The sequence below is a fragment of the Pterocles gutturalis genome, unplaced genomic scaffold, assembly GCF_000699245.1.
Source record: "Pterocles gutturalis isolate BGI_N339 unplaced genomic scaffold, ASM69924v1 scaffold25611, whole genome shotgun sequence".
In the NCBI taxonomy this organism is placed as follows: Eukaryota; Metazoa; Chordata; class Aves; order Pterocliformes; family Pteroclidae; genus Pterocles; species Pterocles gutturalis.
The window spans coordinates 235-14,832 of record NW_010106202.1 but is presented as its reverse complement, the minus strand read 5'-3'; the positions used below and the strand labels follow the sequence as shown (position 1 = coordinate 14,832).

General features: G+C 44.3%; 2 protein-coding genes across 2 annotated transcripts in view; one reads left to right on the top strand and one right to left on the bottom strand.

Annotated features, from left to right (window-relative positions):
* USP4 (ubiquitin specific peptidase 4 (proto-oncogene)) overlaps positions 1 to 5,538 on the top strand; it is a gene marked incomplete at its 5' end in the record, with an annotated part of 39,611 nt that extends 34,073 nt beyond the window's left edge. The window contains 7 exons of the mRNA XM_010087718.1: positions 492 to 701; positions 776 to 846; positions 1,452 to 1,567; positions 2,446 to 2,595; positions 3,310 to 3,413; positions 4,989 to 5,077; positions 5,199 to 5,538. Of these exons, the coding sequence (XP_010086020.1) occupies positions 492 to 701; positions 776 to 846; positions 1,452 to 1,567; positions 2,446 to 2,595; positions 3,310 to 3,413; positions 4,989 to 5,077; positions 5,199 to 5,300 (842 nt within the window). The remainder of the gene's footprint in view (positions 1 to 491; positions 702 to 775; positions 847 to 1,451; positions 1,568 to 2,445; positions 2,596 to 3,309; positions 3,414 to 4,988; positions 5,078 to 5,198) is intronic.
* A 3,966-nt stretch (positions 5,539 to 9,504) lies between these two features.
* The window catches only part of EMC3 (ER membrane protein complex subunit 3), a 5,306-nt gene continuing 212 nt past the window's right edge, over positions 9,505 to 14,598 (bottom strand). The window contains exons 2-7 of the mRNA XM_010087716.1: positions 13,869 to 13,962; positions 13,036 to 13,140; positions 12,235 to 12,316; positions 12,004 to 12,083; positions 11,310 to 11,392; positions 9,505 to 9,753 (exon numbers count right to left, since the gene is read on the bottom strand). Of these exons, the coding sequence (XP_010086018.1) occupies positions 9,625 to 9,753; positions 11,310 to 11,392; positions 12,004 to 12,083; positions 12,235 to 12,316; positions 13,036 to 13,140; positions 13,869 to 13,875 (486 nt within the window). The 5' untranslated portion in view covers positions 13,876 to 13,962 and the 3' untranslated portion in view covers positions 9,505 to 9,624. The remainder of the gene's footprint in view (positions 9,754 to 11,309; positions 11,393 to 12,003; positions 12,084 to 12,234; positions 12,317 to 13,035; positions 13,141 to 13,868; positions 13,963 to 14,598) is intronic.

Genomic DNA, 14,598 nt, shown 5'->3' with positions numbered 1-14,598 from the left:
TTTCCCTTTCCTCTTTGAAATGATTCACTTGTGCTGCTGTGAGAGTAATAACTGGAACAAGTTAAATGGGACATTTTTTAAATGGGGGGAAAAAACATCTACCCATTTTTCCCAAAGAATGTAAGTAACTTTCCTGGAGACTTATGTATTCCCTTCTGTAAAGACACCCAACGGCAACCTTGCTGATTCTTTCTTGGTGTGTTTATTAGGATGTGCTATCAGAAAGTGTGATTGTTAACCTACTGTGAACTGAGCAGTCTCGATCGTGTCTGATACCAGGATATAAAACCCAGCACATTACCTGGTGTCTGTTAAAGGATAAAACAGAGCTTCAGACGTAGTGGTTAGCAGGCACAGATTTCTTTTTCGTGTGTCTTTAATTACTTTCTGAGTAATCAGCGTGTGTCATAACAGGCTCTGGCAAACAGCTGTCAATGTGAGGTGATTTCACTGAATCTCTTTAATGTTGTGCTTGTTTTGGATTTTGCCAGGTGACATTGAAGAAATGGAGCATCAGGATGGTGGACAGGAAGGCAAGGAAAAGATGGTGGAAGCTGACCACTCTGAGGCTTGTATGCAGATTGAGTCAGAAAGAGACCTGCAGCCTTGCAAGAAGCAGCATTTCACTTTTAGCCTCGTAAATTCCTCTGGGACATCTGACATCAACTCCATTGTGGAAGGAAAACTCTTAAAACTGAATGGTAATTATTGTCTTGCTCTCTTTCTTCATTCTCCTCCTTACACCTTTGCAATAAATGTTTCTTCTTTCTTGTAGCTTTTTCTGCACTTGCTGTTGACTGGGATTCTGATACGCGGAGGCTACTTTTTGATGAGCAGGAGGCACAGGTTGTAGTACGCTCTTTTCTTAAATAATCTATATGTAAACTTGCATGGCACTTAAAAGATTACAGTAAATCAATGTAGGTGTAGCTCCCTTCATAAAAATGAGAGTCACCAGCATGAGATATGTTTACTTAAAGTCTTTTAGGGATGAGGTCTATGGATCTATACTAGCTGATCTGTTCCCAGTGTGTTCTGAAAAGTAGATGTTTTAATTTCAAAGCTAAGTAGTCTAATTTGTAGTCCACTCAAGAAAATAAACAAACCCCCAAAATGCAAAAGAAACCTGAAACCAAATTCATAGACCCTAGTAGAAAGCTCAGTATTCTTTCCATGAGAGTTTTGCTGGATTGGGTTTTCTGAATAATCTATTGTTACTCTTTTGCAAAAGATGCAAACCCCACCAACTTTGAAGCATGAAAGTATTATATTTTATCTTATGGACTGTTTGTAACACAAGAAAGAAGTGGCTGTAAGCTTGAGATGATTGTGTGGGTGTGGAGGTGGGGGGCAGAAATAGGCAGCCTGGTGAAGGTGGGCATGTTCCTTTTCATGATGTCAAGCATTGAAGTCTGTGTGGCATTGAATAAAGCATGCGTCTCTTTCACTAGGCATTTGAAAAGCATGGAAGTATGTTACAGCCACAGAAGAAGAAGGCTGTGGTGGCCCTCAGAGACTGCATAGAGCTCTTCACTACTATGGAAACGCTTGGTGAACATGACCCGTGGTAAGAGCCGTGTTCATCATAAAATGCCATAACTATTTGAGTTCACATCATTTGTCATGGGATTCTGATAATTTCCTAGGTCTATCCTTTTGTCTTCATCTATGAGAAATCTCTCAGTTCTGTGTTAAGTCATTGACTCAATAGTCTGCAGATGTGGGTTGATAAAAAGTTTTTTTTTCCTGCCTTTACTTAAAAAAACAAGTGTCAGTGGGTATGTAGCTTCCAAAGATCAGGCTATTTTTAATTCCCCAGCATACATCGGTCTTCCAGACAGTGTCAGAGGAAGCAGTTGTGGTAATAAAGAGTGAAAGCATATGGCTACCTTAGGATTTAAACCTGTATTATTTCTAGATTGAACTAGTCCTCAACCACTCCTAACTCTGCCAAGAATCCTTAGTTGGCAGGGGCTAGGTACAGCAGATCTTAAGTGACCAAAATGTGATTACTGTGTGTGCAGAAGATCGTTGGAGGTTGTTTGCTAGCTGTGTAAGAAAATAACTTGGAGTGTAGTAGGTGATTGTTTAATTTCCAATTATATGCTATAGGTGTGTTTGCAACTGTTACCTGTTTGAGCTGCATCAGGAGATAATAAAAAAGTAATGGGACTTTTAAACCTTTCTTTTAATTTACAAAAGAAAAATTAATCTTTGTACAATGTTCAGTTAACACACTCACATAGGCCATTTTGTCTGTAAAGTGAAAGCAAGTTGCAGTTTGGAAACCTCCGAGGAAGTGTGTTGCCCTGCGTATTGCACAAGCCAGAATGCCTTCTGTGAGGCAGGGATGGTACTATGCTGTTGAGGCATCCTTTAATGGAAAGCCAGAAACTTTCATTTTAATGTAGTCATACATTTCCTTGTTTGTTACTCCTTCCTCAGGTACTGCCCTAACTGTAAGAAACATCAACAGGCCACAAAGAAGTTTGACTTGTGGTCTTTGCCCAAGATTTTGGTAGTGCATTTAAAACGCTTCTCATACAGCAGATACTGGAGGGATAAACTTGACACTGTTGTGGAATTCCCTATCAGGTAGGATTCTTCTCTCAAGCTAGGAAGAGCTTAAAGAAACTGGTCAAGAGATACCTACTTCTGATGTTACTGTTGGGTGGGCTTGTTAATAAAGCTGTAACTGGAACAGCGCTGTCTTCTGGGTTTGAACTGCAAGACAACAGGCATGAGTTCAGTTGGTTGTTTTTCTTTTTTTGTTAATCATAACCTTAATCAGTTCTACACATCTCAAAGAACACTAGTTACTAGCAGGTACTGTTTCTTCTGAAATGAGGTTAAAACCATGTGATTCTGCCAAACCAAGAGAACTTCTACAGAGATTTTAGCAAATTTGTTGGGCAGAGCTGCACTTGTACTTGTGCAATCCTCAGTACTACAAGATGAAAGCCTGCCTCATTCCTCTGCTGCTGCTTGTCAGCATCCCGCTGCAGGATGAAGCGTATTCCTTACTACTCATATCTCACTTTTCATGCCTACACAGGGACTCTCTAAACTATCTTTTATTCAGCACCTCCTTCTAAATCTTTTGGCAGTGCTTGATGTGTTTACCAGGACCTGCCCTGTGTGGGAGGGTAACGTGTCTGGTCTGTGCACCAATACCATCTGGCTGTTGAGCAGCAGAGTGCAGCACTCGTGCGCCAGTGCTTCCTGCTGGCAGAGCTTCATGGGGGTCATGCATCACTTTTTAGAAAGTGCTGATTACTGGTGTACTGATACTTTTGGATTTCCTTCCAGGGGTTTAAACATGTCCGAGTTTGTCTGCGACCCACGAGCAGGCTCATACGTGTATGACCTCATTGCAGTTTCCAATCACTACGGAGCCATGGGAGTAGGCCACTGTGAGTAACGGCTGCTCTGTCCTTTGTGCTCAGGGAAATGTAGGCAGAGGAGACAGGGGAGGGCTCTGTGTGTTGGAGACGTGCAGTAGCCCTCACCAAGAGTGACTAGTCAAAAACTTACCTGTGTTCTGTATGCAGGTGAATATCATATTGGAAGATAATGTCCTTCCTAGGAGGATCTGCAGAGCAGCTAGACAGTTTGTGTAGTTTGCAGCTGCCTGAGGCTTGCCTCTGATGCCTGTGGGACCTTGGTTAGTAGTCATTAGAGTGTGTGATGCTGTTCCTCAAGTTACGAGTGGAGGGCATGATTTTCAGTGCTGAAAATGAAATTGTGGAAAGAAGCCTCTTACTGGAGAGTGCTGGGGAGTGTCTTCAGCGTAAGCTGTCATCTCCAAGGCTTGGCTTCTTGCCCTGTAGCGTGCCCAAGTGCAGCTGCTCATCCTGAGTGGGTGTAGCATCACAGAGCAGAGACTGCCAGCAGTCATGTCAGCCAAGCAGGTGCTTGCCAGGTTCCCCTGGTGATGCTGGGACAAGGTCTGACACGCAGCAGTTGCCTGTAGGCCAGGAAGACAGAGCAGAGGGCATACCTTGTCACGAAGCTGGGTCTGATGCCTTTCTGCATTTCTTGTCCTAAATTCTGTTTGCTGTAATAGCAGACTTTTTCTTTCACTTTTCTTTGTTACACACTTTTTCTAAAATAAGCCACAAACAAATGTGTAGTTCTTAGGACCTCTCAGTTGCACAGCTAGCACTAGCTTGCAGTTGAATGTCTCCACCTTTGCACTGACAAAGGCTCACATAGCTGGGAAAATGTCATACCATCAGGAGAAAAAACCTCTTTGTCTATAAGTCTGATACATGACAAGTCTGTATTTTCTGTCACTGGTTTTGTTGCAGCATAGGCAAAATGCATCTGTAGGTGGAGTTCCCTGTATCAGGTGTCCGTGCAGATCCATGCTGTAGGTGACTCTTCTGGAACCACCCAGAAGCATTTTACTGTGAGAGGATGATGAACTCCCATTTGGCAGTGTATGTGCTTAACTCCTAGGGTGTGTCACCGTAGGATAGCATTAGCTGAAGGGTAATATGTTTTGAGATTGGAGATGATAGTCACACAAGTCTTGGCTGGAAGAGACTTTGCAGGACTTTAGTCCAGTTTTCTTCTTGAGTGAGGACTCTTGCAAGCAGTAGATCAGATCCATCATCAACATAAAACTTCTCTTTCACGTGAAAAAATGTGAAAATGCAGAGTCGTAAACTGTGTGTTTGGGAAAGCTGTGGCTCAAGGAGAGCAAACAAAACTTTTTTTTTCCCCCTGAGTTTCTTTGTTCTGTATCTTAGCTATCAGGGGTAAGTCTGGTATGTGGGGCATGGTTCTAGACTAGCTGGACTGGCTAGCGTATTCTAGACGTGCACGTTGGTGAACTGGGTGTGGGGAAGTTAATGTCAAGCTCGTTCCTGGCCTCCTGTGCACACTCACTTTGAGCCTTGAGCATCGCTGGTGCAGTGTAGCTGGCGTGGCATTACCTGCTGGTCTTTCCCAGATTACTGAGCCACAGTTTCTTCTCCTGACAGACACTGCCTACGCAAAGAACAAAGTGACTAACAAGTGGTACTACTTTGATGACAGCAGTGTGTCGGTGGCTTCGGAAGACCAAATAGTGGTGAGTATTTGGCCTGAGGCTAATCTGAGTTTGTGCTGAAAGTGTGGTTCCCTGCTTTGGGCATTATATTTCCAGACAAGCTGCGTGGATTGTTTCAGATGGCTTTCTTCTTTGTTTGTAGACAAAAGCTGCATATGTGCTGTTTTATCAGCGCCGAAACGGTGAGGAACATACTGCCCCATCTCTTCCCCAAGATGAGTGTGACGGCATGGATACCAACTAGACATCACCCCCAGCACTCGACTACCATGTTAGTGGTTGCTCTTCTAAAGCCATGCCTGAGGCGTCTGAAAATTTTTCTTCCTTCTGTAGGAGTCAAGCAGAAAATCTAGCACTGAGAGATTCAGTGCTGGGGGTTGCAGAATAGCACTGGAGAGCCAGGAGTAGGTGCTGATACTTGGGTATTTAGAGGCCAAAAATAATATATATTGGAGCTTCAATAAAGTTCTTTTTAAAATCTGGCTGAGCTGTGTGGCTAGAGACAGGGGTTGGGGCTGAGTGGGGCTGGGGCTGTGGGTCTTGGGCTGAGGGTTGTAGCTGGGGTCGGGAGAGAACAGCCTGAGCTGGAGGCTAGGTCACAGCTGAGCCTTGCAGGGGCCTGTGGAGTATGGTGGATATGATTCTGTGAATTGGTATGGGGGCTTCCTGCTGCCCCCCGGTGTTGCTGTTGGGCTCTGCCTGTGTCAGGGAGGCTTGCTTCACCTTTTCTGGAACCTCAGTTCAAATCTTTGTACATCTGGCCTGTCCGTTGCAGTCTCTGCCGTCATACTTTGGTCCCCTGGCTACGCAGCAAAGGTTTCTCTTTGTGTCCTTTCATTGATGCATTTGAGATTCTTCTGGCAGTTTTGGCTCAGCCTTTTTCATGTGTTCACTGAATCCTGTAATGTAGGAAACTTCACCAGAATGGCTCATACCTTCCTGCATGGCCAGCATACGGCGCAGGCTGATCTGCATAGCAATGGCAGGATACAGCTCTTCTGGCTCTGGCTCCCATCCTTCTGCAGAGAAAATATCATCCATGAGGTTGGCGCTTTCTTGTTCTCTCCATCCATCTCCTACACCCCTCACTTCCAGGCTGCTCTGTAAGCACTTTTCTGCCTCCACCATTTCTCTTATGGTTTGTGCAGCATTTTTATATTTTTTTTCTCGTTTTTATGGGTCCTTGGAGCTTTTTCTCCAGCTTTTTCTCCACTGTGTCCCCAGAGCTGTCACCTGTAAGGATGACAGCCCAATGCAATGGATTGTGTGAGTTCTTAGCCTTTTCTCTTTGGACTGCTCCTTCAGCCTTTCTCCTCCTCCCTCGAGCGCTGCCCTTTAGATCCCCCACTGCACCATCTTCTGCAAGGCTGCAGGTGTGATGGCCCTGTCCGAGGTCTCTCTTTGCCTTAGCTGCTCAATAGTTCTCCTCCATCCTTCCAGCGCAACTGGCAAACGCTCTTCGCTCTGTCCTCCTGTAGTGGCTGTGTTACTTGTAGGATCAAGTCCAGCATTCTTCTTGAATGAGGACTCCTGTGAGCACTGGATCTGGTCAGTCCTCAGTGGAGAAATGGTCTTCGTATGAAAAATGGGAAAAATCTAGAGCCTTAGTCTGTGTTTTTTAGGGAAATACCTAGTTCGAGGTGGCGAACCAAACAGGAGGGTTTTTCCTTCTTGAAGCAAAGTGCGTTGGCAGAACAAAAAGCTAAAAGAGGCTGCTGCTCAGCTTTTTTTCTTTCCCCCTGAAATTCATGCTTGCAGCTGCTCGGTCCTGTCTGTGCACAGTCCTTGTGGCTCCATCGCTGACCATAACCTCTTCTGATGAGCAGCGTACAGCGGTCATCCTTTTAACTCCAAGTACACCAGCTCAGCTGCCTTTCTGCAGCTCTGGACTACAATCCCCGTGGGAAATTGTTGTGTGCCCATCCCTGCACCTCTGCTGTGCTGCAGCCGAGCACAAGCCAGTTACTCGCTGTCTTCTGCTGCAGGCAGTGGGGAGGGAGGGCAGCACCCTGTGGCCCCGTAGCCAGGGCACTGCAAGGGGACAGAGAGGAGGAGGGCTGCCACTAGCTGGCACACTAGTGTTGGGGGCGCGGGGGGGACAGAGGGGAGGGGGGGGGGGGGGCCTGCCACTAGCTGGCACACTAGTGTTGTGATCCTCTTCTGCAGAATTTTGCTTTTAAAGCACTGAAGTTTGAATTTTGACATCAGAATGGCTTAATTGCTTCTGCTGTTCTGGTTTTGGGGTTGTTTGGGATTTTTACAACTCTTAATATTTTGTTTCTGTTTTTTTCCTCATGACTGAGGGGAGCATCCAAAAATCAATTTTTAAGCTGTAACACTGCACTGAATTACTCTGATCAGCATTTTGCCCCAAAAGAAAATCATGTGGGCATTCCAAAATGGGGAAGAGAGGAAAGGGAGGGGAGTAAAAGACCTTTTTAAAAAGAAAAATCAATCTGAAATAGCCTTTGTTCTCCTCCTTGCCTCCCCACCTGTGCTGACCCTGAGAAATGCATCAGTGGGGCCAAGTCTCCAGTGCTCAGATGCTGAACAGACACTCTTGTAGTGCAGAAAGTGTCTCAGCTCTTACTTTCTCTGCCCTTGAGCTGATGGGCTTTGGCTGTTGTGTGTGTGCTGTAATACCAGACCTGTTTTTCAGACTAGCACTTTGTAAGTGGCTGGCTCTGTTGTACGAAGAGGAAAATTAAAGAGTGGTTTGCACTGAAACTGGGTTTTGTTGTATTTTCAGCTTTTGTGATGTGACCCAAGACAGCTGTTTGTAGGGATGCCTGGTGCTCCAGGAGCTCTTGCAGCTGGGGAGGGCGAGTCGCCAGTGGGGATTTGGGAGAAAAGCAGCCCCTGCCTGCACTGCACATGCCCTGTATGCTGCCCTGGACTTCAAGCCCCAGTAAGGTTTGAAGTCTTCATGTTGCGATTACAGCGTAACAGTGGAGGAATTTATTTTCGCTGGAGCCTTAGAGAGGGTTAGAAGAGCCTTAGTGTAGAACAGCAGGTGGTGAGCTTCACTATGAAATGCTGACCTTCAAAGTGTGGTGTGAAACCCATCACGGGAAGAAGGGAAAGCAAAGTGGCAGCTTTTGGATGCAGAGGTGTTTGGGTATCCTGTGTCAGCGTGCAGGCTCGCAGGAATGGCTCATGCAAGAACGCTGAGGGCGTAAAGTGAAATTAAATTCCCCATTGCAAAAGGGAGGGGAAAATAACCTGAAACACTAACAGTGCTTCACTGACAACACAACTATTCACATTGAGGAGAGAAGTCTACAAGGCCGAGAATGTCTCCGAGCTAAGGCTCGTGTTCAGGGAGATGATTGCGGTAAGAACAGAGAACAGGCTGTGTCTCAGTCCTGGCTCAGCTCCTGCTTTGAAGAGGGTGTGCAATTTCACCCCGAAACAAAGGACTCAGAATAAAGAGGGGGGAAAGAAACAGCCAGAGTATGGCTTCTGTTTAAGAAGTATTTTCCCAGGTTAGGACTCTTCACCCTGGGAAAGGGAGATCTCCTGCAGAACAAGCCACGAACAGTTGCCCTCTCTTCTCTACTGTGCAAGATGGTCAGGCAGGAGGTTTAAAACAAGACAAGTATGTATTTTCCTCCCCTGGCACTGTAAGTAACTGAACGGGGAGTACAGGGAAAGGCCAGGCACCCTTGTCAGCCTGTACATCCTGCTGCGAGTGTGGCAGCCTGAGGTGCTCATAAATGGACTTGGGAAGGATCAAATTAATGCAGCAAGTCTGTGTGTTTGCTACCTCTGCACAGAAATGCCATCTCCGGTTCTCCGCTGTGCAAAGACCTCTGAGGAGCTGCTCTGCCCAGGAATGAAAGCAGCAAAGAGGGGGCCAGAAGGAGCCCGTGTGACCACCAGTGCATCCATCCACCAGCAGGTTGACCAGGGCAGAAGGTAGATGGGATTTTGCAGCACTGGGAGGCCTTGGTACAGGTATGGATATGAGGAAGGTGAGCTGCCTCATGCTCTGCTGAGGGCAAGTGTGAGTATCATCCTCCTACTTTTTTCTTCTGAGGAAGCTTTGAACCCCAATTAGTGTAACAGGAAAATATAGAGGAAGGACAACCACTGCTTTCAGAAATGGAATCCTCACACTGCTTCTAAAAGTGCATTAGATACTTTGTCGCCAAGTCACTCTTGAATTGCTAACATGACGACTGTTCACAAGCAAAGGAAAACTAGCTATGCATTTGTTTAACAGGATAAAAACACTCCTTGTACTTTTTCAGTCTCATGAAGCTTTAAGTTCCTTAACTCAAGCAAGCTTGCTCTGTGTACTAGAACTAGAAATTTTAGCATTTTTGTTGAGCATACCTTTGCCAGGGAGAGAAATGGAGCTCCATCTAGAAACACACACCAAGAGCCTTTGGCTCAAATACAACATACTTGGTCCTGGGGCTCAAATCAGAGTTAGGTAACTGCAGTTCTGAACATGGTGTTTTTTTCTTTTATTCTCAGCCTTGCTAAAATACATTATATAGTTTTAAGTAACATTTTTTTCTCAAATGACTTTTACAAGAAGAGACAAAAGCATATTCTCAAATTCAGAAGATGGAGGTCTGAAGTTCTTCCTTAAACATGCCTTCAAAATGGAGGTCTTTTGCCATGAGCTCTTCTTCTACATCTTCTAAGGCCCACTGATGATCAGTCAATTCTAAAGCTTCCCATTCTGTCTGCATTGATAATACAGAGAGAGAGAAAAGAAAGCAACATAGTATTAAAGTAGTTCAGAAGTAGGCAAAGCAGTGCTTACCTTAAACTGCAACAAAAACCAAGTTCTATTAAAAACCAGGCACTCCTGTCAACTCTCTGAAATCAGTGTTTTACACTTAATTGGGTATTAGATAGTTGGTCAATACAAGTACATCACAGAAATTAGAAAAATTACATTATCTGCTTTTTGAAAACCCTCTAACCTGGAATAGTCCCATTTCTTCTTAAACAAGCTGTTTCTAGCAACAGCCCATTCTGTTGTGGGGGCTCAAGTGCTTTGTGGTTGGTTAATGCTTTAGTTCAGAGACATTTGAAAAAAACAATTACAGTCTAAAAATTTCACAACTGATCCCAGGCTTGATGGGCCTCATTAGACTGTTCTCCAACCAACAAGCTGCCTGGAGCTGCAGAGTTTAATAATTCATTAAACCAGGTGTTCATAGCAGCCCAAGACCTAAGAACAGCAGTTCAGCAAATATGAGAACAATCTGCCCCACTACTCACTTCCCACTGTCTATGAGCACAAATCTCTCCTCCTCTCACTCCATTAAGTATTGCTCACAGTAAGTATTCTGGAATAAGCTGCATACAGCCTGCAAAATCATGTCATGCGATGCCCAGCATGAGATTTCTACACTTCTCCTGCACTATCTGCGTTCTGTCTTTGTTCCTGATGGTGACCATGTAGAGGGTTCAGGTCCCTACAGGGCTGAATGGCAAAACTGCTCTGGAGAGCCAGCACCAGGAAGTAAGCAGAGGGCCACAAGCCAGGAGAGCACATGGCACTTGTTGGAACTGCACCTCAGTGCTGACAGTTTGTGGCAGAACAGTCACTGCTCCAGCAGAGCTGCAAACTGTGGCCACCCTCTTCTCTGGCTGATGGGGGGTTTTTCACCCAGGAAGGTTACTGAATACAAGAAACTGCAGGAGCTGGCCACGCTGACTTCCCAGGTGACAGGCAGTCTGTGGGTAAATCTGTACTGCAGTGCAGAAACCAGGACCTTCCCCCTTCGTGCATTAACTAGTGTTGTGAAAGGCAGAGGCAGTCTAATAAGTGTCTACAGAGACTGCTCAGGAGAACTTCCAAGACATCATCAAATCCTGACAGATTTTCAGTTGAGCTAACTTGCTTACTTGATTTTCTTACCCAAGTTCTAGCATGTGTCTCTCGGACTTGTGCTCAATTAAAGTATTATATTATCACCACTTTTTGGGAGACAGCTTCTGCTCTAGTACTAGGTCTCAAAGGAAAAAAAAAATCTTCCTCTGCAAAAGCAGAAGATGGCATGTGAATTCAGCTTTTGGATCAGGAATAACTAATCAGGTTTCCTTCAGGGTACTGGAGCTCTGCCAGACCCAGGGCAACTTCCATACCCTTCATCAGCTGTCAGCTCTAATTTTAGGAACAGGATTCCAGAGCAATTCCCTTGCTTGACATAGGGAGGGGATGAGTTACATATAGGCTATAGTCCTGTAAGTTCACAGCAAACAGGAGTTGCAGGTGGGAATACTGTACCTTAAATGCTTTGTTAGTGTCCGCTGGCATGGCCATTGCTGCCCCCGTCATTTGTTCTTGCATCACCCTAGACTGATCTGCAGCTACAGAAGAGAAATGAGAGGGTGATTTTGATTTGCGTCATTTAAACAGCATTTCTTGGAGCACAGTGCCACCAGGCTGGTTTCTAGCTATAGACTAGAAAGTTGCAGAAACACCCAGAATGCAATACTTATGTGCCAGAAAGAGTTCTCGGAGGACATCTGGTTCCCACTCCTCACATCTTAGCTAAATTTACATAAAATATTCAGACAAATGGAGGAGAACATGGTCTTCTACATTCCCAATGAGCCCAGAAACACTATCTCTCCTGCTCCAGATCTATCATTAAGAAATCTTTGCAACTTTCCTTACAACCAATCCTTACTAGAAATACAAGCAAGCTTGAGAGCAAAAAATTTCTGCACCTGAATTTGTTGAGAAGGAAATAATTACCAAGGAAGTTTATGAGCAGTTAGCCAACAGCTGGTGCAGAAGATTTGGGTACTTGCTGCAGGCGCTGTCAAACCTGGCCAGTGGAGAGTAACCTCACAGAAGTGAGAGAGGCTTTTGAGAGCTTTTTGGCTGGAAATTTAGAAATCCTTCCCCAGTCTCCCTCAGAAGTCATCCCATGGAAGGAGAAGGCAGCTCTTTCACAGAAGTGACAGTATCTTACCATTATCTTGGCCCAGGATCAGAGTATAAATGCTTCTGAGTCCAAACACATTCAAGAAGTACCAGGAAGCAGAGCTCACCCTGATAAATGAGAATAAGCATGGCTGATTTCAGTTCAAAGCTGGCTTGTGATCTCATTTTTGAAGCAGGCGCAGACCATTCAAGGGTTATTAACACATTCAAAATTTTCCAAGTGAATATTCAACTTCGCTTGTTGAGGACACAGGCTTACCAGGATGCATCCAAAGTGAGCAGTTCAATTCCCTGCTGCAACATTGGTTTAAAACGCAGTGTCAGAGGAAATGGGACCTTTGCTGCAAGATTGAAAAAAAAAAAAAAAAAAAAAAAGCCCAGTTTTACAAAGTAACACTACATAACGGCAAAGCAAATGGCAAAGCAAGTAGATGATTCTTTTGTTAAATCTCATGTAGCCTGAATGCAATGCCTACAATAACAAGTTAATGTCTACTTTTGAAAAAGCTGTAGTTCTGTATTTATTTTAATATTAAAAGACTTTTTGAAACTTAATCAGATGGCCAAACAATCACAGAGATTGTTTCAGTGACTGTAAAGGGAAATGTCTTTTGTTATGGAAACAGTTATCACATAAATAGTAAGAAAAAAGCCAGAACTGTCAATTTAAGGAAGAATTTTTGATGTGTACACCCTGCATTACACAATAATCAACTCCCTGGACAGGGTCAGAGGAAAATCCACCACATCAACTTGAATTTTAGGCAGTTTTAATAAATTTAAATATTGTTTTTGTCACTACATTTTTTCCTGAATACATGAGCTATTTTCTTTGTGACCATGGCTGGTACTCTGAAAATAATTTTCCCTCCTTTGCTATAGGGCAAGCAAATCAACGCAGTTCATGGAGAGAAGAGCAGCAGTGCCATAAGCCAAATTCACGCTGCTTCCAACTGACTGCTTTCAGGTAGAGGAGCAAATCTCTGATGCTGCCCAGACCCTCGAAGTCATCATCAGAAATGCAGCCAGACCCATAGGCTGTGTTATTCCAGTCACTTACTTGTGACAAATCCTGAGAATGTCATGTTGATCCAACCACCGATGAGGATCATAGGCAGAACATTGGTTACATTCCCTTTCATCATGTCTGTCAACATGGTAGGATCTGCAATTCAAAGATTTGATGTAAAGTAGCAGTGCATCACAATAAGGGGAAACAAGAGATTACTTCACCAGTGTCAGTTGTTTTAATTAAGAAACTTAATGAGGGATAACAGTCATATCCCACTATCTATCTCTACCATCTATCCCCTATCTATTATTATCCACTGTTGTAAAATATTTTGTAAAATGAGATGAGCAGCCACTGTGGTGGTGGCTGCTGCTGCCCCCAAAAGGGTCCTGTGTTCTCTGCTGTGTCTGACCCCAGCTGCTCTGTCTGTCTTTGACCCCATCCCTTCAGCTTGCTGAACTTGCTTGACCCCTCTGCAAGCTGATTTAACTAGAAACAGGACAATGACCTATCCAGCTAGTTTGCTGCTGAGGTCTTTGGCCATATTAGTAAGCTAAAAAAGTTCAGAGAAGGTTCTGCAAGAGCTGGTGCAAAAAACGGACAAAAGGACCTGAATGAGAGCAGGACTTCCCATTTCTGGCACCACTGAGGTGGTTGTGGTCTTGTGAGATACTGCAGGAAGCTGGAGGCTAAAGTTAAGCAAAATGAAGTGACCCAACATGCTGCTACCAAAGAGGGATCTCACCCCCCCAATATGCAGCTGCACAGTCCTACCCCCTCCCTCCTGTTCACTGAGCTCTTTGTAAAGTTGATTCACCTTGCTACCTTGGCAGAAAATTATCGTTTTTCTGCCCAGCCATATTTATGGTACCTTAACATACCTGTCATTGGTGAAGGAGGCACTACCTTTCTTTTTGTTTTCTTAAAAAATCCATCCTCGGGGTTATTAAAAAAATATTTCCGCGTCAGGAAAGACTGAAAATAAAAAGAGCCAACACCAATTCATAAGAAATGAAAAGACAGAAGTGTTATTTCTTGCTCAGACATGCAGACTTCTTATGAGCTCTTTCATAACACATCCTTCTTTCTTGGAGAGGTACTTCATTGCCGATATGCTCTAAAGCTCCTCTCTTCTGTTTCCCCGGATCCAGAGTACCAGCTCTCTGGCTTTCTAAAATTCTTAAAATAATTCTAAGAATTCTCTGACAGAGAGTCCACATTGATTAAGCAGCTTTTAGTGCTTTGTGCAAAGTTCTTGCTGGCGCGGTACTGATACCAGTATATCTGGCATTTTCATTCCCTCGAGCTGACTTATGGGTTTCACAACATACATGTTTTTGGCAGCAGCTGAACCAATATGACCAACTGATTTTTAGTTCAGCAAACATTACAGATGACGTTGTATGACACCCTTGTGATCCTAAGCTCTTATTAATCCCCATGTGTTTCTTGGCAGATATTAAACAATGGTTTGGATGCAGACTTCATTTTAGTATACAATTAAAACACCAAGAAGCAGAAGCTAGTGTTGATGTTGGGGAAAAGACACGTACAGTGGTCCTGTGTCCGGGTTTCCTCCACATCTGCTCCCGGCTGCACTTCCAGGCTCTG